Source organism: Siphateles boraxobius, unplaced genomic scaffold, assembly GCF_051911475.1.
Source record: "Siphateles boraxobius isolate OS27281-9 unplaced genomic scaffold, OSU_SipBor_1 151, whole genome shotgun sequence".
In the NCBI taxonomy this organism is placed as follows: domain Eukaryota; kingdom Metazoa; phylum Chordata; class Actinopteri; order Cypriniformes; family Leuciscidae; genus Siphateles; species Siphateles boraxobius.
In genome coordinates this window covers 90,001-115,000 of record NW_027508757.1, presented here as the reverse complement: position 1 = coordinate 115,000, position 25,000 = coordinate 90,001, and the positions used below count along the sequence as shown (strand labels likewise).

General features: G+C 43.2%; 1 protein-coding gene across 3 annotated transcripts in view; it reads left to right on the top strand.

The window, feature by feature from the left end:
- LOC143738770 (alpha-actinin-2) overlaps window positions 1-25,000 on the top strand; it is a 43,366-nt gene that overhangs the window by 708 nt on the left and 17,658 nt on the right. For 2 of the 3 annotated variants that reach the window (XR_013204025.1, XM_077230828.1), the window contains exons 2-11: window positions 8,702-8,816; window positions 9,065-9,184; window positions 9,540-9,626; window positions 9,780-9,867; window positions 9,994-10,072; window positions 21,312-21,393; window positions 22,177-22,262; window positions 22,403-22,495; window positions 23,107-23,337; window positions 23,409-23,556. Coding sequence is in view for 2 of the 3 variants with exons in the window: in XM_077230828.1 (XP_077086943.1) it covers window positions 8,702-8,816; window positions 9,065-9,184; window positions 9,540-9,626; window positions 9,780-9,867; window positions 9,994-10,072; window positions 21,312-21,393; window positions 22,177-22,262; window positions 22,403-22,495; window positions 23,107-23,337; window positions 23,409-23,556 (1,129 nt within the window). In the remaining variant the exon portion in view is untranslated. The remainder of the gene's footprint in view (window positions 1-8,701; window positions 8,817-9,064; window positions 9,185-9,539; window positions 9,627-9,779; window positions 9,868-9,993; window positions 10,073-21,311; window positions 21,394-22,176; window positions 22,263-22,402; window positions 22,496-23,106; window positions 23,338-23,408; window positions 23,557-25,000) is intronic. The other variant, XM_077230829.1, reaches the window with a different exon arrangement.

Here is a 25,000-nt window from a genome sequence, read left to right as displayed (position 1 = left end):
TTTCCCCCATTCATAAGAGTGAGGACAAATCAGACCCTAGTAACTACCGTGGCATCTCTGTCAGCAGTCTAGGCAAATTATTCTGTAGCACTCTTAATAAAAGAATGCTAGATTTCATTGAGGAAAACTCCAGCTTAAGTAAAAGTCAGATTGGTTTCCTCCCAAAACACAGCACCACTGATCATATATACACCTTACACACATTAATTAATAAACATGTACACCAAGCTAAAAATGGTAAAATAATCTCTTGTTTCATTGATTTCAGAAAAGCTTTTGATTCTATTTGGCATGAAGGTCTCTTTTACAGACTTCTACAGTGTGGTATAGGGGGCAAAATGTATAATCTAGTTAAATCTATGTATTTAGAAAATATGTGTGCTGTTAAAATTGGCAACAAACAAACTGATTTCTTCTCCCAGAGATGAGGTGTTCGGCAGGGTTGCAATTTAAGTCCAACTTTATTTAATATATACATCAATGAGCTTGCTGTTGAGTTAGATCAATGTGCTGCTCCTGGCCTCTCCCTTCTAGATAGAGAGGTGAAGTCCCTGTTTTATGCTGACGATCTCGTTCTACTGTCTCCGACTAAACAAGGATTACAGCAACAGCTAGACATAGTAGAAAAGTACTGTCAGAACTGGGCTCTGGCTGTAAATTTGAAGAAAACTAATATCATGATCTTCCAAAAACGCCCAAGATGTCAGGAGAACAAACATCAATTCACCATTAATAATGATGTCATTGAACACAGCATGAGCTATACCTACCTTGGTATAACCATATCAGCATCAGGGAGTTTCAACATGGCAGTGAACGCACTAAAAGAAAAAGCTCGAAGAGCTATACATGCAATTAAGAGAAACTTCTATAAATTCCAATTAAAATCTGGCTTAAAATATTTGACAGTGTCATCCAGCCCATTGCGCTGTACGGTAGTGAAATACGGGGTCCACTCAGTCATCAGAGCTATACCCGTTGGGACAAACACCCAACAGAATCTCTTCATGCAGAATTTTGCAGATACATTCTACACGTACACAGAAACACACCAACAAATGCGTGCAGAGCAGAATTAGGCAGATACCCACTGATAATTAACATCCAAAAGAGAACACACAACTTTTTTAACCACCTGAAATCCAGCCCCCAAGACACACTTCACTCCAAGGCCCTCCGAACCCAGGAGCTGAGCCCAGAAAAAGAGTCCTCTATGCCAACTGGTACTCAGACAAACTGCCCCCCTCAGAGACAGTCTGAGCAGCCTCAGAACAACACTGCCCCCCCTCAGAGACAGTCTGAGCAGCCTCAGAACAACACTGCCCCCCCTCAGAGACAGTCTGAGCAGCCTCAGAACAACACTGCCCCCCCTCAGAGACAGTCTGAGCAGCCTCAGAGCAACACTGCCCCCCCTCAGAGACAGTCTGAGCAGCCTCAGAACAACACTGCCCCCCCTCAGAGACAGTCTGAGCAGCCTCAGAACAACACTGCCCCCCCTCAGAGACAGTCTGAGCAGCCTCAGAACAACACTGCCCCCCCTCAGAGACAGTCTGAGCAGCCTCAGAACAACACTGCCCCCCCTCAGAGACAGTCTGAGCAGCCTCAGAACAACACTGCCCCCCCTCAGAGACAGTCTGAGCAGCCTCAGAACAACACTGCCCCCCCTCAGAGACAGTCTGAGCAGCCTCAGAACAACACTGCCCCCCCTCAGAGACAGTCTGAGCAGCCTCAGAACAACACTGCCCCCCCTCAGAGACAGTCTGAGCAGCCTCAGAACAACACTGCCCCCCCTCAGAGACAGTCTGAGCAGCCTCAGAACAACACTGCCCCCCCTCAGAGACAGACTGAGCAGCCTCAGAACAACACTGCCCCCCCTCAGAGGCAGTCTGAGCAGCCTCAGAGCAACACTGCCCCCCCCCTCAGAGACAGTCTGAGCAGCCTCAGAGCAACACTGCCCCCCCCTCAGAGACAGTCTGAGCAGCCTCAGAACAACACTGCCCCCCCCCCCCTCAGAGACAGTCTGAGCAGCCTCAGAACAACACTGCCCCCCCTCAGAGACAGTCTGAGCAGCCTCAGAACAACACTGCCCCCCCTCAGAGACAGTCTGAGCAGCCTCAGAACAACACTGCCCCCCCTCAGAGACAGTCTGAGCAGCCTCAGAACAACACTGCCCCCCCTCAGAGACAGTCTGAGCAGCCTCAGAACAACACTGCCCCCCTCAGAGATAGTCTGAGCAGCCTCAGAACAACACTGCCCCCCCCTCAGAGACAGTCTGAGCAGCCTCAGAACAACACTGCCCCCCCTCAGAGACAGTCTGAGCAGCCTCAGAACAACACTGCCCCCCTCAGAGACAGTCTGAGCAGCCTCAGAACAACACTGCCCCCCCTCAGAGGCAGTCTGAGCAGCCTCAGAACAACACTGCCCCCCCTCAGAGACAGTTTGAGCATTCTCAGAACAACACTGCCCCCCCTCAGAGACAGTCTGAGCAGCCTCAGAACAACACTGCCCCCCCTCAGAGACAGTCTGAGCAGCCTCAGAACAACACTGCCCCCCTCAGAGACAGTCTGAGCAGCCTCAGAACAACACTGCCCCCCCTCAGAGACAGTCTGAGCAGCCTCAGAACAACACTGCCCCCCCTCAGAGACAGTCTGAGCAGCCTCAGAACAACACTGCCCCCCCTCAGAGGCAGTCTGAGCAGCCTCAGAACAACACTGCCCCCCCTCAGAGATAGTCTGAGCAGCCTCAGAACAACACTGCCCCCCCTCAGAGACAGTCTGAGCAGCCTCAGAAAAACACTGCCCCCCCCCAGAGACAGTCTGAGCAGCCTCAGAACAACACTGCCCCCCCTCAGAGACAGTCTGAGCAGCCTCAGAAAAACACTGCCCCCCCTCAGAGACAGTCTGAGCAGCCTCAGAAAAACACTGCCCCCCCTCAGAGACAGTCTGAGCAGCCTCAGAACAACACTGCCCCCCTCAGAGATAGTCTGAGCAGCCTCAGAACAACACTGCCCCCCCTCACAGACAGTCTGAGCAGCCTCAGAACAACACTGCCCCCCCTCAGAGACAGTCTGAGCAGCCACAGAACAACACTGCCCCCCCTCAGAGACAGTCTGAGCAGCCTCAGAACAACACTGCCCCCCCTCAGAGACAGTCTGAGCCGCCTCAGAACAACACTGCCCCCCCTCAGAGACAGTCAGAGCAGCCTCAGAACAACACTGCCCCCCCTCAGAGACAGTCTGAGCAGCCTCAGAACAACACTGCCCCCCCTCAGAGACAGTCTGAGCAGCCTCAGAACAACACTGCCCCCCCTCAGATACCCCTTTTCCACCAAGGCAGAGCTGGTGCTGGTTCGGAGCCAGAGCCTAGTTTCAATTCGGTTCTTTGGTTTTCCACACGCAAAGCACCAGCTCCGAACCAGGAAAAGTGGTTCTTAAGTAGCACCAAATCATTGCTGGTCTAGAACAGAGCCAAGTAAGAACCACTTGCGTCAGGGGCTGGGGGCGGGGTTACCGTGAGCAACAAGACGAATAGAAACTTGTGACCGCCATTTTTAAATAGCAGCTAGTCGAGCTAATAGCAGCTCGATTATAAATATCCGTCTATGTAAGTTACGGCGAGCTGCACAAACGCGTTGGACTCCGATGTATTTTGTAAACCCATGAGCATCCATAGTATTGCAACGTCCGTTATTGTTGATGGCTTGTTCGAGATGCATCGGAGCGGCGCGGACCGATCGGAGCTGCGGGAGTGTTTGGAGAACATAGGACTCCTTGTGCTTTTAGATCGCTATCGCAGTGCTTTGATGTCATGCGGAGATCGATCTGCGAGAAGCCGATGCATCTCGAACAAGCCTGGCGTACTGTTTGGCGCTACCGCACTAGCGTTGCTGGGCAACATGAGACGTATACAGTGACGTAAGATCTGGCTCTGTTGTGGCTCTCTAGCCGGTGGAAAGGCAAATCGGTTCTTATTAAGCTCGTCAGTCGAACCCACTCTGAACCAGCTTTGGCTCTGGCTCTGAACCAGCACCCGGTTCTTGTTGGTGGAAAAGGGGTAAGAGACAGTCTGAGCAGCCTCAGAACAACACTGCCCCCCCTCAGAGACAGTCTGAGCAGCCTCAGAACAACACTGCCCCCCTCAGAGACAGTCTGAGCAGCCTCAGAACAACACTGCCCCCCCTCAGAGACAGTCTGAGCAGCCTCAGAACAACACTGCCTTCCAAACACCAATCAGAGTCAAGCAAATCATAGCACAATGCAAAGAAAGCTATCTGGAAAGAAGAAACTAATGGCGCTTTTCCACTACACAGTACCAGCTCGGCTCGGCTCGACTCGACTCGCCTTTGTTTGGTTTTCCACTGTGTAAAAGTTGTACCTGTACCTGCTTTCGGGTACTTTTTTTCGTACCACCTCCGGCGAGGTTCTAAGCGAGCTAAGGCGATACTAAAATGTGACGTGAAAACAATGCCGACTGCTGATTGGTCAGAGAGAATCGTCACTATTCACTGCGTCATCATTGCACGCGCCAGATGGAGTATCCAGAATAACCCCGCCTTTTTTAAATAGTTTAGCCAGAGATAGTTACTAAACTTACTACTATTATTATGGCAACTCGGAAGAATACGCCGTGGTCAAACGAGGAGGTGCAGACATTCCTTTGTTTGGTTGCCGAAGAGAGGATCCAGCGAGAGCTTGATGGGGCAACGAGGAACGAAAGTCGTCGCTATGACGACCGGGTACTATTTGTGGCGATACTTTCTGCAATGGAAAACGGAACGAAAAGCGAGCCGAGTCGAGGCGAGCCAAGGCGAGTCGAGTCGAGCTGGTACTGGTAATGGAAAAGCGCCATAAAAGCCAAAGTAGACTAGAATGTTATCTGACCCTAAAAAGAGATTATAAATTAGCAGAATATCTCTCTATTGTCAGAGATAGAAAGCAGAGACAGATCCTAACCAGGTACAGGCTCAGTGATCACACATTGGCAATTGAAACAGGAAGACACAAAAAATCATGGCAACCAAAAGAAAACAGAACGTGTGATCACTGTTTGACAGGTGAGATTGAGACAGAGATGCACTTTCTCCTACAATGTAAAGCGTTCAAAGACACAAGGAAACTATTCTTCAACAAATGAAACTATATAATCCCAAAATTCAAAGACCTGAATGAACTTTCTAAATTAAACTTTCTCCTGGGAGAAGGAGACAGAACTTATCTTGCTGCCCAATATGTACAAACATGCCACAACCTGAGAGGCAGTGAGTGACCGACACACACACACACACACACACACACACACACACACACACACACACACACACACACACACACACACACACACACACACACACACACAAATATATCCAAACATTGTGTTAAATGTTTATATATATATATATATATTATTTGTATATTTTGTATATGCTTTGGCAACATTGTTTCAAAAACTTTCATGCCAATAAAGCTCCTTTGAATTGAATTGAGAGAGTGTGTGTGAGTGAGAGAGAATGAGAATGAGAGAGTGTGTGTGTGTGTGTGTGTGTGTGTGTGTGTGTGTGTGTGTGTGTACGTGTGTGAAAAAGAGAGAGAATGTATCCCTTAACAATAGCTCTAAGTCTCTCTCTCTCTCTCTCTCTCTCTCTCTCTCTCTCTCTCTCTCTCTCTCTCTCTCTCAGTGTGTGTGTGTGTGTCCTAACTATAGCTCACTAACAATAGTGTGTGTGTGATATGACACCTGTGGACAGATGCGCTATAACACATGATGATGCTCTAATTTTATCTGAGGAACGTTCGACACTCTAATCCACTGTCCTTGATGCTGAACTCACTTGTGTGTGTGTGTGTGTGTGTGTGTGTGTGTGTGTGTGTGTGTGTGTGTGTGTGTGTGTGTGTGTGTGTGTGTGTGTGTGTGTGTGTGTGTCAAACACCCAAACTCTTTCACCTTTCCTTTTAAGCTGACACGTTTTTTAAGGTTCTCTCAAAGTCATTTTAGTTGGACGTTCGTGTAATATTTTAAATGTTACTAGTTTCAGGACGCTCAGAGAACATTTAAAAGTAACGTTCCCAAATGTTTACAAAATAAATAAATGTTACGGTTAACGTTCACATATCCAAGAAAAATAGGCATTTAAAACAGTTTTAAAAGGACATTTCCAACGTTCAGACATTAAGAAATGTTATTTTCAGAACTTAATGGAAATGTAAGCAAATGCTCGTTCATTATAAGACGTTCTGAACGCAACTCTCTCCATTTATACACTTGAGAGTCAGTTGTTCCACAATGAAAATCCTTGTAAAGTGCGCTGCCTCTCCCAGGATACAAATAGAAATATCCGTCTGACAACACCGAGAGAACACGCTGAACCGCAGGAGTGTGTGAAGACGAATGTGACACGTGCTTCTCTATTGTTGTGTTCGTGAGGAGCGCGAGCTAAAAAAAATCTCCTCCGTCCACACACACACACACACACACACACACACACACACACACACACACACACAATAATATCTTCAATGTCCCTGGACTGACACTCAAAATATCGCTTAATGGGAATCAGAAGCGATTCCTTATTTTGTCATGCATATCGCAAAAATGTTGGTCCATTTACCCTGTAAAGTTAATATAAACTCTAGCATTTTGCAATGCAATGCATGCTTGATTTCATTTAAAAAGCGTGTTGTTTAAATAGATGTATAACTTCAATTGTGATTTGGGGGCTTGTGCATTGGTTAATCTGACGCCTCGCGGTTTTCTGTGTGACTGACCGGCGTGAATGTGTGTGTGATGAACGTCACCAGGAGCGGTTTTCCCTCTGGCACGCATGCGCGCTTCTCTTTAAAGGTTCACTCGTATTTCAGGAGAACGCGTGTGATTTATGAGGGAACAACAGACCTCGCTGTCTGTTATTGACAGGACATTGTGTGCTCGGGTAGAAGTGAAGTGTATTCTCTAGAACACTGCAAACTCACAATTAGATATAAAATGCACACTTTAAAGAAGCTTGAATCTGAAGTCACGCTAGTCTTTTCTTTATTGTGAGAAATCGAATCGGGTCTACTTTAGGACCCTGATTGATCCAATTAATTCAACGAACGATTATGATCTATATAGTTTAATATACGTTGTAATGATCAAGTCTTTTAAATTACATGGTTCATAATACTAGCATATAATCTAAAATATGCTGTGAAATCAAGAATTTCTCGTTCTTACTGTTTTTTTTAGTTAGCCTAGCTTAGCACACATCTACCCAATTAGCCTGCTAACTTAGCTTATATCACGTATGTTTTTTTACTAGTTTCCAATTACATATTTCAAATTAATGATGTTTGTGTGTATTTAGCATGACAATTAATTTATTAAAAATGTATTATATAGGCTACTATACCACATTATTGTGTACAATTGTTATTAAATTACTTTTACATAACATATGTTTTAACAATCCTTATCCTTATAAAAAATACATTGTTAGGCATGGTTGTGTTTCCAGTTTGTTTTATAATGCAATACATAGGCATTCATTTTTCTATACAAGCATTTTGTTTGTGCACTTAATGTAATAAACATCATACAATAGTTGAATATGTTATAATTAGTGAAGACATTGCAATAATAACTTTTGATCAGGCATTACCGCCTGGGTCCTAAAGGAGACCCAATTCCTAGGAGGGACTTGATTTCTTATCCGTATATCCAAGTGAAACGCTTCAGGAACAAGAACAAATGAGGGCGGGGCTTAATTTTGTCCTGGAGAATTGATTGGCTGCTTGTGGTTTGCTATTGGCTGATCTCATGTGAGTGACAGGTTGCTCCGCCCTCGTCATCAGAGAAGAGATGCTGCAAGAGGAACTTATTCTGATTCAAGATTATTAAAACAATAATATGCATTGATAAATCATTTAGATAGAATAAACTCCCATATTCCATTAAAAAACAAGAATTGTCCATTTTTGATTTCATGGTGAAATGATGCAAACATCCCCAGAATTCTTGGTTGTTGAACACATTTTTTTTCTTGGAAATGCAGTATAAATCTCACACACTCGAGTTTGCATAATGAGCAAAGTTTCGGTCAATCGAAATACTTACAGGTGCTGAATGTAACTTTTTCACTCTACTAAAGCATAAAAATACCATAATCTGTTTGCAGATATTTAGGAAACATGCTCGTTTCTCTGAAAAACACTTCTACAGCCAGTTATTTTACTTTGAAATGTGCATCCTGTGTTGTAATGTCTGTTTTTGTTTTGGTGTGTGTGACTCCGCCCACTACCGGTTCACCCGATAGTATTTCGACACCCCGGGTTGCCAGTTAGCAGGAAACACAGCGTATTGCAGCCAGCAAAACAAACTGGCTTTAGATTCTACCCGACCTAAAAAGCCTCGATAACCATCTACAAATCTCAATGAAAGAGAGCATATTAAAACGCGGATAAATGAAGTTATCAACTTACAGTGTGTAAGTGTCCTCGGCTTTCATTGTCCATTGTGCTCGTTCCTGTCGCGTGTGCTCAAACTGGCAACCCACTGTGAGCGTCGAGTCTGAGGAGGCGGGGAAATAACGATCGCTTATATTTTGAATTGGACTGCAGTTCCTATTTCCACCACTAGTTGTCATTCTTACAGACTGCACCTTTAAGTAAGACTCTCAATATATGAAAGCATGTATAATTATAAATGATAAACCTCTGGTCTCTCAGACGTTCACCGCCTGGTGTAACTCTCACCTTCGGAAAGCGGGAACTCAGATCGAGAACATCGAGGAGGATTTCAGGAACGGACTGAAGCTGATGTTACTGTTGGAGGTCATCTCAGGTACAGTTCAGTGTGCAGGTCTCTCTCTCTCTCTCTCTCTCTCTCTCTCTCTCTCTCTCTCTCTCACTCTCTCTCACTCTTTCTCTCTCTCTCTCTCTCTCTCTCTCTCACTCTCTCTCACTCTTTCTCTCTCTCTCTCTCTCTCTTGCTCTCTCTCTCTCTCTCTCTCTCTCTCACTCTTTCTCTCTCTCTTGCTCTCTCTCTCTCTCTCTTTCTCTCTCTCTCTCACTCTCACTTTCTCTCTCCAGGTGAAAGACTTCCCAAACCAGACCGAGGAAAGATGCGCTTCCACAAGATAGCCAATGTGAACAAGGCTCTGGAGTACATCACCAGTAAAGGAGTGAAACTGGTGTCCATCGGCGCTGAGGGTATGTAAGTGAGGAGAGTAAAATAAAGTAAACTGTGACATATTATACCCAAAAATTCTTCATACCAGTAAAATGTATAAAAATTCATGTTTTATTACCATTTTCTATATAGCGAATACTCTGATAATGTGAGAAATGTTGAAGGTGTGTGTGAATAAACTTTGGTTTGACTGTATATCTGAACATGGTTGTAGTTCATGAATGCTTTAGTTGGTCTCTATAAGACACCCAGCACATTATTGCAGAAGCACTTCAACCAAATGAGAGCGTAGAACAGTTATACAAGATTAATTTTACAGTTGTTTGTATGGAGAGGTCAAAGTTATTTGAAGTGTGTCATCTGTTGGATCCTCAGAGATTGTTGATGGAAATGTGAAGATGACTCTGGGAATGATCTGGACCATCATCCTCCGCTTCGCCATCCAGGACATCTCAGTGGAGGGTATCTATCTATCACAGACACACACACACACACACACACACACACACACACACACACACACACACACACACACACACACACACACACACACACACACACACACACACACACACACACACACACACACTCTTACAGACTCTTCTTCTCTGTCAGAAACCTCAGCTAAAGAAGGGCTCCTGCTGTGGTGTCAGAGGAAAACGGCTCCGTACAGGAACGTCAACATACAAAACTTCCATATCAAGTAAGAACATGCAGATAGATAACAAATATATGCTATGTCGGACAGTTGAGACTGTCACAGAAACGTTGAGTTGTGTCGAGGTGTTTCTCAGCTTCGGTCCTGCTAACGCCTGCTGTCGTCCCTCAGCTGGAAGGACGGTCTGGCGTTCTGTGCGCTCATTCACAGACACCGGCCGGACCTGATCGACTACTCCAAACTCAACAAGGTCTCTGTGCCCCAGTGCATGCTGGTCATGCTTGTGTTATTAACTAACAGATACACTGTAACGAGTGCAGCAGAAACATTTACTTAAACTAACACTTCTAAAGTAAATACAGGAAAAAACAGAACATGGGAAACACTTTGGTTTAAATACAGTACAGTGAATGTGAATAGTAGTTACGTTAAAGGGGGGGTGAAATGCTCAGTTTCACTCAATCTCATGTTAATCTTGAGTACCTATAGAGTAGTATTGCATCCTTCATATCTCCAAAAAGTCTTTAGTTTTATTATATTTATAAAAGAAAGATAGGCTGTACCGAGTCTTTCCGGAAAAACCCGAGCGGGTGGAGGCGTACCGTGTGGGCGGAGCTAAATAATCACGACACGAGCGCGCGAAGCTTTTGCGTTGAGAGCGTCTGGAAGCTGTGAGTGACATCCGAAAATAAACCATGGCTAACAATCAGATTCAGCCATACATTTTTGATCCAGAATCAGATCCCGAGGCTGAGATTGAAGACGACCAGCAGCAGCAGCAACGACTACAGCAGGACGTCTCTATGTGGTGTGTAGGCCTACTGGAACGGTATAACTTATAACTTAAACAATATAAGGGCTCGTTCATACAGAACGCGTTTTTGCTCACAAAAACGTGAGATGGGCAGTGAAATGGGTGAAAAACATAAGGTCTCGAGCGTTTTTTTAAAAATAGAAATGATTTGAACTTGAGCGCAGTGTTTTTAGAACACCATGTCATGCGCGAGTTTTACAACATTTGTGTGTTGTAAACAGACAGACTGGTTTATGAGGACATGATTTATTTTTACAATAAACAAACTGACACCTACAGTGGCCAGCTAAACAAATGTATTTAAACACACACCATTCATCGCATGCTCCATAGATACATTAACTGTATGTGATCATGTTGTTTACTTTCTGTGCTTACACGCCGATAGTTAACAACTCACAGACATTTGAAGCAGTTTTACTCACCGCCTGCGGTTCCAACGCACGACCGTGAACCTTTATCGTTGGGACTGCTCCATCTTTGAGTATTAGGCGATCTGCAAATCCGGCGTTGAACTGAGTCTTGTTTATAAAACTATTACTGTCGAAATGAAGGGAACAAACAAAAACACTTGCACAACTCCGTTGCTGCTCTGGAAAAACAAAATCCATCCACAGGTCCCTTAACGCTGGGTTCTTTGGAAATTTGTGCAATGTTGTCTTGCCCTGGCAACCAAAAACACACTTTTTTGGTGCCATTTTTTTAATTGCAGCGCAGCCGAGCCCAGCGCTCTGATGGGCATAGGCGTACTCTCGCACGCACTAGGCTACAGATGCGCGCGCGCCCTTCCGGGAGAAGTGCCCTTAAGACCCGTATAAGGAAATTCCGGCGACTCTGACGTCACACAGGCCCGTATTCGAAAAAAACTTTCCGAAACTTGTGACAAACCGGAAGGAGTACTTTTGGAACAGAATTTGTAGCAGACCCCTCCCGAATGACGGACAAAACTTTACTGATGTTGATGAAGTTTATTGAGTCCGTTTTCACTGCAAATATCACCTCATAAATCACCGTAAGAGCTGAACAAAGGAAATACAAAAGCTCGCATTAACGACTCGTACAAACTCTCTCTCCGTTACACTACGAATAACATATAGCAAAATACATAAATAACAATAAACCATAAACAAATGTTAATACAGACCTTATGCCTTTTCCGGGGGGTGCTTATCACCGTTAAACATTAATAGCCTGCACAACTCCTACAACTGCGTGCACTTTACTTTCCTTCTATCCGTTTAGCCCCGAAGACCACAAAACCCGTCAAAATAAAAGTCCCTCCTTAATAAGACCTAAATACATTACCTAAACCTAATTTAAACTAACAGGACTATCAAAAAAGTATATAAAAACAAATTAGAAGAATTAACACATCAAAGTCTGTTACACTCCCACCAAATTATAAATGTAATATCAACATGCATAATTTTCAAGCATAAGTAATATCACTTTTCACTTATAAAGACCTTTGTGTGTGTTACCACGTAAAGTCCTTTTGAAGAGGTGTTCACTCCGATTCCAATAATAAGACCAACTTCTGAGCTGGCCTCTCTACTACTGAGACCTTGTTTAATCGTTCTCCTTTCTTGTTCAGTGTTTTGTCACCAAGTGTCAATGTGACTTTCCTTACTAACCCATCTTGGCTAGTTACAGTGTCTATGATCTGACCTAGTCTCCATACATTCCTTGGAAGGTTCTCATCCGTATCCATGACAACATCACCAATCTGAAAGTTCCTTTTTGGAGCATGCCAGCATTGTCTAGTAGCAATGTTGTGGAGATACTCCTTTTTCCATCTACTCCAGAATTGCTCAGTAAGGTACTGCACCCGTCTCCATCTCTTTCTCCCATAGAGATCTTCTCTTATGAACTTTCCTGGTGGTGGTAGGACTGTGGTGGCTTTCATAGTAACCAAATGGTTAGGTGTGAGTGGTTCCAAGCTCTTGGGGTCGTTCAAGTTATCCACTGTAAGAGGACGACTATTAACTATTGCCATGGCTTCATAAAACAATGTGCGCAGTGAAGCATCACTGAGCCTGCCTGATGCAAGGGAAGCTGTAGCATTAAGAACACTCCTAACAGTTTTGATTTGACGCTCCCATACACCACCTGCATGACTGGAGTGAGGGGGATTCAAAACAAAATCACACTGTTTATCTGCAAGAAAAGCAGTAAGCCTTTCGGGATCAAGTTGCTGTAATGCGGAGTTCAGTTCGTTCTTAGCACCGACGAAATTGGTACCTTGGTCGCATCTGATCTGCCGTACTGTGCCTCTGATAGCAATGAAGCATCGTAAACTGTTGATGAAAGCATCCGTGGACATATCCTCCAACATTTCTATATGAACGGCTCTTGAACAAAAGCAAGTTAGAAGCAGACCATACCTTTTGTGCTGTTTTCTTCCTTCTGTAGTCATGAAAGGACCGAAGCAATCCATACCACAATACACAAACGGTGGGGAAGACTCTACCCGTTCTGCAGGAAGATCACTCATCCGTTGTCCTTCAACAGATTTTCTCAACTTTCTACAAGGTACACAGTTGTGAATGTAAGATGTGACAGCTCTGTTCATTCCAGATATCCAATAGCCTGCAGATCTGATAGCATTAATCGTGAAACCTTTCCCTTGATGCTTTACACTTTCATGATAGTGTGCAATTATCAGCTTAGTTACATGATGCTCTCTGGGAAGAATCAGTGGGTGCTTGAACACATGAGTGCATGACGAGTGACTTAATCTTCCTCCCACCTTAATCATACCATCCGTATCTATGAAGGTGTCTAGACGATGAAGTCTGTTATGACCTGGAAGTTGTTTACCTTGAGTCAAGACATCCATTTCTTTCTGATACACTTGTTTCTGCACTCCTTTTAGAATCAAGCATCTTGCATGTTCTTGTTCACTCACAGATGCTGGTGAATTAGACTTATCCTTCTTGATCCTTCTCAGAAGACGTGCAATGGCCTTGACAGTATTAGACCAGGATGAAAACTTAGACAAACGGTCTACAAGATCTTTGCTTTCTGTGGTTTCTGTTCGAAACGTCTGAACTTTTCTAACTTCTGGATCACCTACTGGAAGTTCTGGTACAACATCTACACTCTGTATTTCTTTCTTCCACAGGAACGACGGACCTGAAAACCAGTTAGAAGAGAGCAATTCATTTATTGTTCTACCTCTTGAAGCATTGTCTGCAGGGTTATCATTCGTTGGGACGTACAGCCATTGTTTGGGTGCTGTGCTTTGACGTATCCTTTGAACTCTGTTGGCTACAAACGTATGAAAACGACGAGCATCATTATTTATGTATCCTAAGACCACTTTTGAGTCAGTCCAAAAGAATTCATCGACATTGGTGAGGTCAAGCTCTTCTCTCAGCATATTGCTCATTTTGACTGATACCACAGCTGCCGTCAACTCTAATCTTGGTATTGTAGTGATTTTTACAGGAGTAACCCGGGCTTTGCCAATGAGGAAAGTGCAATGAATCTCATCCTTCTCACTGATCATTCTCAGATACGAACACTGACCGTAACCACAGGTACTTGCATCAGAGAAATGATGTATCTCTGTTTTCACAATTTTGCCGAAATTAGTAGGTACATAACATCGTGGTATGTTAACCATTTCCAGATTAACAAAATCATGCTGCCATTTCTCCCACCGTGGGCTGAGAGCAAGAGACAGTGGATCATCCCAGCTTGTACCCTTGCGACACATTTCTTGTAAGATCCTCTTACCATTGAGAACATAAGGAGCTACAAAGCCCAAAGGATCATATATGGAGGCAACAGTTGACAATATGCCACGACGTGTTGTAGGTTGACCTTTTAATGGGATGTGGAATTTGAAGCTATCACTCTGTATGTTCCAGTGAATACCCAGAGCTCTCTCAAGTGGCATGTCATTGAAGGTAAGATCCTTTGTCTCAAAGTTTACAGCACGTTCTGATGCTGGTATGCTCTGCAGCACAGTGTTGTCATTAGACACAAATTTGTGAAGTCGAAGACCTCCTTTTGCACACAACTCTCGTGTCTCTTTTGTTAGCTGAATAGCCTGTTCCACTGTCTCTACGCTTGTGACTCCATCATCAACGTAAAAGTCTCTTATGATGAACTGGGCGGCTAATGAGTGTGACTGACAATGCTCACTGGCTAAATATCTTAGTCCATAATTTGCGCACCCAGGCGAAGAAACAGCACCGAAGAGATGAACTTTCATACGGTAATCTTGAAGCGGTGAATTTGTGTCTCCGTTCTGCCACCATAAGAAGCGCAAGTAGTCTCTGTCATTTTCCTGAACATGAAATTGGTGAAACATTTTTTCAATATCACATGTTACAGCTATAGGGTGTTTTCTGAACCTGACAAGGACTCCTGTGAGATTGTTTATCATGTCTGGCCCTGGTAACAAATGTTCGTTGAGACTTGTGCCTTTGAATTTAGCGGAACAATCAAACACAACACGTAGCTTGTCTGGCTTTTTCGGATGGTAAATGCCATGATGAGGTATGTACCACTTTTCCCCATCAGCTCCATCATCAATCACTGTTTCTACATCACCTCTTTCAATGATATCATTCATGTACGCAATGTAGTCTGACTTGTATTTCTCATCTTTACAGAACTTTTTGTTCAAGTGATTGAATCTGACTTTGGCAAGCTCTCTGTTATCTGGTAAGTATGGACGTTGTTTAAACGGAAGTGGCATTTCATAATGTCCTTGAGCATTTCTCTTTATGCCTTCTTTGAGTTTGTCCAAAAACACAATATCATTCTGTGAAACTGTCTTGTCACCTACCGTGACATCTTTAAAGTCAGACTCGAGCACACGTATGGCATCCACAGGTGTCAGAGCTGGAATCTCTTTTGTGGCTATTCTGTGACAAAGACCAATTGCTGTGGATTCATGAATGCCTGGTGTGGAGCTGCCTACAATACTCCAACCTAAGTCAGTTAGAATAGCATAGGGTTCATCATCTTTACCTAGAATGACTTCTCTGGGAGCTAGCACTCTGGGGCAATTGTAACCAATCAGTAAACCTACTTCACAGCCGAGAAGAGGGGACATTTCCTTTGTGATTACCTTCAAGTGACTCCAGTTCTTTGCCGTTTCCTGCGTTGGTATGTGGTCACGATTGACAGGAATACACTCTTTGGTGTATAATGGAGGCAGATTGATATGTACTGATGAATTATACCCTCTCACTTGAAGATCAGATATCCTTTTGCTATTAATGATCATACTGTCTCCCATCAGAGTAGTAAGTTTGAGTTTAATTGGATGAGCATCCACTTGCAGTACTTTACTCACTCCTTCATCAATGAAAGTGGTGTCACTTTGAGTGTCAAGCAAAGCATAGACAAGCTGTTCATTGGATGGATTTTGGATGGACGACACCCATACAGGTACAATCATAGATGTAATGACTGAACGACCTTCTCTTGTTACGTTAAGTGATGTGGCATCCGTAATCTCATTCTCATGTGCACTGCTTACCGTTGGTTGCTTTCGGTTTCCATAATACTCGTAGTTGTAGTCATGAAGACTTGTGGGATGTTTCAATTTGCATACATCACATGTGTGGCGACGACGACATTCCTTAGCAAAGTGACCTGGTTTCATACATCCAAAACAGAGTTTGTTATCTTTGACATATGACCTTCTGTCTTTCAGAGACTTCTCCATGAATTTTGGACACTTATTGAGTTGATGGTTGTCATCTTGACACAACATGCATGACGTTTTAGACTGTGTTTTAGCCACTGTCTGTTTATCACCATTTACTATTGTCTGCGTCTTATAAACAATAGCCTTGTTTCTTTTTACTTCATTAGAGACTCTTCTCTCCAGAGGTGACTCACGTGAATGAAGAGCGTGTAAAGAAGTGATAGGATTACACATAATCTCTGCTTCAGTTGAAAGGAACTTTACGAAGTCTTGAAAGCTTGGAAATTCCTTACCGTCCAAAAGCGCTGTTGTGACCTGGCGGTTCCATCTGGAGGCTGCCCAGTCAGGAAGTTTCTGTACCAGCTTTTGGTTCTCTTCACAATCGTTCAGTATTTCCAAGCCTTTAACATGCGGTATGGCTTGCAAACATGCATTTAAGAAGTCTGAAAATGTTCTCAGACCATCTGCATCTTTGGACTGTATTCTATGCCACTTAGACAGCCTTTCACGGTATGCTCTTTGAATGACGAAGGGCTGGCCATATCGTTGGTTAAGCTTATTCCAAGCATCTTTGTAAGCTTCTTCATCACTTCTATAAAAAGTGCCTTCGAGATATCGGTGTGCTGAACCACTGACATACTTTTTCAAATAATAGAGTTTATCAGCTGCAGAGATGCCCTTTCGATCTATAAGTGACATAAATGAGGCTTTCCAGTCTACAAACTGAATTGGGTCTCCATTGAACACTGATGGCTCTGGTATGGGTAACCTGTTGATCGCTATGCTATCCTGAACTGCCTGAGCAAGCTGAGACACTTCACTGAGAGTTGTTGACTGGATAACACTGCATTGTCGTTCTGTCTCAGAGAAGATTTTCTTTTTCTGACTTTCGTGTTCATTCTGTATTGACTGACTCTTAGTCTCTTGCTTTATTTCTTCGTCATACGATTTTACTCTGGCTCGAGCGATCTCTATGTCCTTTTCTACCTGTAGCCGTTCCAATTCAAACCTTTGAGTATCTAGCTCTTGTCTGAGCTGCTCTTCTAGAGTTCTCATTTTTTCCTTTTGTTGTCTTTCCGTTTGCATCATCTTGTATTCAGCTTCTTTCGCAGCCAGCTCTGCCGCAGCATCTGCACGCTTGCTTGTACAAGAAGATTTAGAATGGCTGCTGTCACTCGTTTGCGAAGCACTGGACCCGTATATGGAATGGGCATAACTATGGGCTAAAAGTTCATGCAGACGGCTCTTTTCCTGTTCTGCATCAAAATCGCCATCTACTGTTGCCAACCTTTCCAGCACAATTTTGACGAAGTCCTTGGTCACGGCTTCACATGCATCAATTTTACGTCTTAAATCAGTAGCGGGTGTACTATGTTCCCTTATCTCACTAAAGATTTTCATAATACAGTTCTTTTTATCCTCCAGTGAGTCAGCAATTTCAGCGAGCTGCTCATCAGAGATGTCTGATTTTAAATCATGTCTTGCTTTACGAGCTGCTACTTTCCATAGCTCATACAAAGTGATAATCCTTTTTTCTTTCTTACAGCACTCATCTTTCTGGTAAGCAAGCATTTTCTCTGAAGGAATATGTGGACGCTCTGAGCGTCGAGGCAATCCTATATTGTCTTGTGAATGACACTGAGGTTCAGAAGTATTTTTCTCTTTACATTTAACTGATCCTTCTCCATGCTTTTCCTTTATACTTTCTGCCTCCGTCTGAAGCAGACTTTCAGAATCTGTATCTTCAATATCAATTTCCATAGTCAACTCACTTTTATGGCGTTTCATTGACCATCACGCTGATCCCATCAGCTGCACTCCGTTAACGATCGTCACGTTGCCCCCTTCACAAGCACGTGCGGCGGAGATCCGAACCAGCGAAGGTGAAGCTCTTACTGTAGCAGACCCCTCCCGAATGACGGACAAAACTTTACTGATGTTGATGAAGTTTATTGAGTCCGTTTTCACTGCAAATATCACCTCATAAATCACCGTAAGAGCTGAACAAAGGAAATACAAAAGCTCGCATTAACGACTCGTACAAACTCTCTCTCCGTTACACTACGAATAACATATAGCAAAATACATAAATAACAATAAACCATAAACAAATGTTAATACAGACCTTATGCCTTTTCCGGGGGGTGCTTATCACCGTTAAACATTAATAGCCTGCACAACTCCTACAACTGCGTGCACTTTACTTTCCTTCTATCCGTTTAGCCCCGAAGACCACAAAACCCGTCAAAATAAAAGTCCCTCCTTAATAAGACCTAAATACATTACCTAAACCTAATTTAAACTAACAGGACTATCAAAAAAGTATATAAAAACAAATTAGAAGAATTAACACATCAAAGTCTGTTACAGAATTACTCCATCAAACTTACAACTTCATTTTTGAAACTTTGTCCATGTTTAGCATGGGAATCCAACTCTTTAACAGTGTGAAAAACTCACTATGCATGAAACAGCATTTCACCCCCCCTTTAAGATGATTAATGGAAACAAGACAAACACTGGAAGTAAAACTCAGTTACTTTTGTTGTGTATTTATAGTTTATATAAATCATTTTTTTTATAATAGTGCCATCATGTCAATTAATCGCATCTATCATAAAAGTTTGTTTATATAATAAATGTGTGAAAATATACTGTATATGTATATACACACACACTATATTTATATATATATATATATATAAATATAATAATATATATACACTTATAATATATAAACAAACTTTTATGTTAGATGTGATTAATCGCGATTAATCGATATGACAGCAGTTATTAATAATACTAATATTTATTTTAGTTTTTATTTAACTAAAATAAATATTAATATTATTCCTAAAATAAAACCTCCATAAATTTACTTTTATTTGTTTTTATTATTAATATTTTAAATTAATAAATTTACTTTAGTTGTGATTTTGTCAGGGATAATAATAACCCTGGTTTAAGGATTCTTATTTTCATTACAGATCAATCTCAGATGAGATTGATGGTAAATCAGTTATTGACTGGCAATTTGCTGTTATTTTCGACCGCAGACAAACCTTTACTCAGGCTTCACTCGAGCTTTACTCAGGTTTTACTTGAGCTTTACTCAGGCTTTACTCAGGCTTTACTCAAGCTTTACTCAGGCTTTACTCGAGCTTTACTCAGGCTTTACTCAGGCTTTACTTGAGCTTAACTCAGGCTTTACTTGAGCTTAACTCAGGCTTTACTCAGGCTTTACTCGAGCTTTACTCAGGCTTTACTCAGGCTTTACTCAGGCTTCACTCGAGCTTTACTCAGGCTTTACTTGAGCTTTACTCAGGCTTTACTCAGGCTTTACTCGAGCTTTACTCAGGCTTTACTCGAGCTTTACTTGAGCTTCACTCGAGCTTTACTCAGGCTTTACTTGAGCTTTACTCAGGCTTCACTCGAGCTTTACTCAGGCTTCACTCGAGCTTTACTCAGGCTTTACTTGAGCTTTACTCAAGCTTTACTCAGGATTCCCTCGAGCTTCACTCAAGTTTTTTACTCAGGCTTCACTCAAGCTTTACTCAGGCTTTACTTGAGCTGTACTCAAGCTTTACTCAGGCTTCACTCGAGCTTCACTCGAGCTTTACTCAGGCTTCACTCAAGCTTTACTCAGGCTTTACTTGAGCTTTACTCAAGCTTTACTCAGGCTTTACTCGAGCTTTACTCAGGCTTTACTTGAGCTTTACTCAAACTTTACTCAGGCTTCACTCGAGCTTCACTCGAGCTTTACTTAGGCTTCACTCCAGCTTTACTCCAGCTTTACTCAGGCTTTACTCAGGTTTTACTCAAGCTTTACTCGAGCTTTACTTAGGCTTTACTCGAGCTTCACTCAAGCTTTACTCAGGCTTCACTCGAGCTTTACTCAAGCTTTACTTGAGCTTTACTCAGGCTTCACTCGAGCTTTACTCAGGCTTTACTCAGGCTTTACTTGAGCTTTACTCAAGCTTTACTCAGGCTTCACTCGAGCTTTACTCAGGCTTCACTCGAGCTTTACTCAGGCTTTATTTGAGCTTTACTCAAGCTTTACTCAGGCTTCACTCGAGCTTTACTCAGGCTTCACTCGAGCTTTACTCAGGCTTCACTCGAGCTTTACTCAGGCTTCACTCCAGCTTTACTCAGGCTTCACTCAAGGTTTACTCAGGCTTTACTCAAGCTTTACTCGAGCTTTACCCAGGCTTTACTCAAGCTTCACTCGAGCTTTACTCAGGCCTCACTCGAGCTTTACTCAGGCTTCACTCGAGCTTTACTCAGGCTTCACTCCAGCTTTACTCAGGCTTCACTCCAGCTTTACTCAGGCTTTAATCAGGCTTTACTCAAGCTTTACTCGAGCTTTACTCAGGCTTTACTCGAGCTTCACTCGAGCTTTACTCAGGCTTCAACCGAGCTTTACTCAGGCTTTACTCAAGCTTTACTCGAGCTTTACTCAGGCTTTACTCAAGCTTTACTCAGGCTTTAGCCTCGTAGAGCTGATGTTTGACTCACCGGAGAGAGACCAACCGATAATCCCGTCTGAAAGCTGAACGCTTTAACAAACTTGCGTGAATCTGCTGTGTCATGATTTATAACCTCAACCTGTTAATTCAGCATCATTGATTTTTTTTATGTTTGAATTTCTGTTAAAGTTTTGCGAATTTTGTTGTGTTTTTTTTGTGGTACAACATTAGTTAACATGAACTAACAAGGAAATATTCTTCTAAAGCATTTATATTCTTCTTAGTTAATGGCAATTTCAACATTTACAAATACATTAAAATATTGCTTGTTGTTGTTAGTTATTAACTAATGGAACCTTTTTTTTTATTTAAATAATATTTTTGTCCATATCTGATTTTTGATTTTTAGTTAATGAAAATAATCCTGTATGTTGAGCAGCTATGTTGATCACTTAAATGAGGATGAAATGTTCGATCCAAACTTGTTCCTGTAATTAAAATAAACTCATCATTGATTTCTCTGGTTTTCTCTGTGCAGTACGATCCTCTTGGAAATCTCAGTCTGGCTTTAGAAATCGCGGAGAAACACTTGGACATCCCTAAAATGTTGGACCCAGAAGGTAAAGATGGACAGATCACCTTTATATGTTTTACATCAGTATCAAAATAATGAAGCTTTATAAAACTGCAGCAACAGCAATATGATAGAAGACGCTGATGTTTAATAAATAGTTTAAAACTATTTTTGTAAATGTTGAAGACATTGTTCTGTACATCTCAGTGAAACACTTTTGGAAAAAGAACAAATGTAGGCGGGGCTTGATTGTGTCCGTGGAGAATTGATTGGATAATTGGATGGTTGTGGTTTGCTATTGGCTGATCTCATGTGAGTGACAGGTTGCCCCGCCCACATCATAAGAGAAGAGAAGAGATTTTGCAAGAGGAACTTATTCTGTTTCAAGATTATTAAAACAATAATGATGTGCACCAATAAATCATTTAGAATAAAACTGCGATATTTTGTCATTTTACAAGGCTTTTTGATTAAATAAATATTCATGTATGCTTACATTTGAAAAGTTCAAGAGCCGTCTTACCATAACACAACACAGGAAGTCATGTGACCATATTATTATACAACTATACTCTCCTGTTTAACTCCTGATTAACAGATTTAGCGAACTGCTGTCCGTGTTTTTGACCTGCGTTTTGTATTACTGTTATGAGAAGGTGACGGCCTACAATCCATCCCAGAATGCAGTGCACAGATTCCCCTCTGACGGCTGCGGAATCAATGCAAATGGCCAATGCATTAAGCATAAGTTGCAGTTTAATTGCTGTTTATTTCATGATCACGATTGTTGTTGTTGTTGTGTGTGTGTGTGTGTGTGTGTGTGCTCCAGACATCATTAACACCCCGAAGCCTGATGAGCGAGCCATCATGACCTACGTGTCCTGTTTCTATCACGCTTTCGCTGGTGCAGAACAGGTATTTCTGCCCTTAATATGAGCAAAACGTATAGAATACGTGCTCATTATTAAATAAAAGCAGATGGATCATGGGTACTTTTTAAATGACCTGCCGTAAGTCGAGTCTGAATCTGTCATGTGACATTTGTGTATTTAAAGGCAGAAACGGCAGCTAACAGGATCTGTAAAGTGCTTGGAGTGAATCAGGAAAATGAGAAACTGATGGAGGAATATGAACGACTGGCCAGTGAGGTACCACACACACACACACACACACACACACACACACACTCATTCACACACACACCCACACATACACACACACATACACTCAAACATATTCTCACACACACACACACTCACACATTCACACACACACACACACACACACTCACACTCATACATTCACATGCACACACAAACACACACACACACACACACAGACACACACACACACACACACACACACACACACACACACATGTAGTGTTTCCATGTTTTATGGGGACTTTCCATAGACATAATGATTTTTATACTGTACAAACTGTATATTCTATTCGCTTACACTAACCCTACCCCTAAACCTACCCATCACACACACACACACTCACACACTGCCCCTACCCCTAATCCCCACACGAACAAGGATTTCAGATATTGCCATCCTTATGGGGACATTTTGTAGGGTTTACCAGGCCACACACACACACACACACACACACACACACACACACACACACACACACACACACACACTCACACACACATTCACACACACACATACACACACACACACACACACACACTAACAATCAAAAAAATTTATATGAAATTAACCCTGCCCCAACTTATGAATGTTCCAGTTGCTGGAGTGGATCGTGCGCACCACACCGTGGCTCGAGAAGCGAAGCGCTGAGAACACACTCACTGCCATGAGATGCAAACTGGAGGATTTCAGAGATTATCGGCGTTTGCACAAACCACCCAAAGTCCAGGAGAAATGCCAGCTGGAGATCAGCTTCAACACACTCCAGACCAAACTACGCATCAGCAACAGACCCGCATTCATGCCCTCAGAGGGGAAGATGGTGTCTGTAAGACCCACACACACAAACACACACACACACTCACACACACACTCTCTAACTCCTCTGACTGTGTGCAGGACATCACGAGCGCGTGGCACGGTCTGGAACACGCAGAGAAGGGTTATGAGGAGTGGCTGCTCAGTGAAATCAGGCGTTTGGAACGAGTGGAACATTTGGCGGAGAAGTTCCAGCAGAAAGTCTCTACACACGAGAGCTGGGCTCAGGGTGAGATTACAGTAATACTGCAGAACGTCTCTACACACGAGAGCTGGGCTCAGGGTGAGATTACAGTAATACTGCAGAACGTCTCTACACACGAGAGCTGGGCTCAGGGTGAGATTACAGTAATACTGCAGAACGTCTCTACACACGAGAGCTGGGCTCAGGGTGAGATTACAGTAATACTGCAGAACGTCTCTACACACGAGAGCTGGGCTCAGGGTGAGATTACAGTAATACCGCAGAACGTCTCTACACACGAGAGCTGGGCTCAGGGTGAGATTACAGTAATACTGCAGAACGTCTCTACACACGAGAGCTGGGCTCAGGGTGAGATTACAGTAATACTGTAGAACGTCTCTACACACGAGAGCTGGGCTCAGGGTGAGATTACAGTAATACTGCAGAACGTCTCTACACACGAGAGCTGGGCTCAGGGTGAGATTACAGTAATACTGCAGAACGTCTCTACACACGAGAGCTGGGCTCAGGGTGAGATTACAGTAATACTGCAGAACGTCTCTACACACGAGAGCTGGGCTCAGGGTGAGATTACAGTAATACTGCAGAACGTCTCTACACACGAGAGCTGGGCTCAGGGTGAGATTACAGTAATACTGCAGAACGTCTCTACACACGAGAGCTGGGCTCAGGGTGAGATTACAGTAATACTGCAGAACGTCTCTACACACGAGAGCTGGGCTCAGGGTGAGATTACAGTAATACTGCAGAACGTCTCTACACACGAGAGCTGGGCTCAGGGTGAGATTACAGTAATACTGCAGAACGTCTCTACCAACGAGAACTGGGCTCAGGGTGAGATTACAGTAATACTGTAGAACGTCTCTACACACGAGAGCTGGGCTCAGGGTGAGATTACAGTAATACTGCAGAACGTCTCCACACATGAGAGCTGGGCTCAGGGTGAGATTACAGTAATACCGCAGAACGTCTCCACACACGAGAGCTGGGCTCAGCGTGAGATTACAGTAATACCGCAGAACGTCTCTACACACGAGAGCTGGGCTCAGGGTGAGATTACAGTAATACCGCAGAACGTGTCTCTACACACGAGAGCTGGGCTCAGGGTGAGATTACAGTAATACTGCAGAACGTCTCTACACACGAGAGCTGGGCTCAGGGTGAGATTACAGTAATACTGCAGAACGTCTCTACACACGAGAGCTGGGCTCAGGGTGAGATTACAGTAATACTGCAGAACGTCTCTACACACGAGAGCTGGGCTCAGGGTGAGATTACAGTAATACCGCAGAACGTCTCTACACACGAGAGCTGGGCTCAGGGTGAGATTACAGTAATACTGCAGAACGTCTCTACACACGACAGCTGGGCTCAGGGTGAGATTACAGTAATACTGCAGAACGTCTCTACACACGAGAGCTGGGCTCAGGGTGAGATTACAGTAATACTGTAGAACGTCTCTACACAC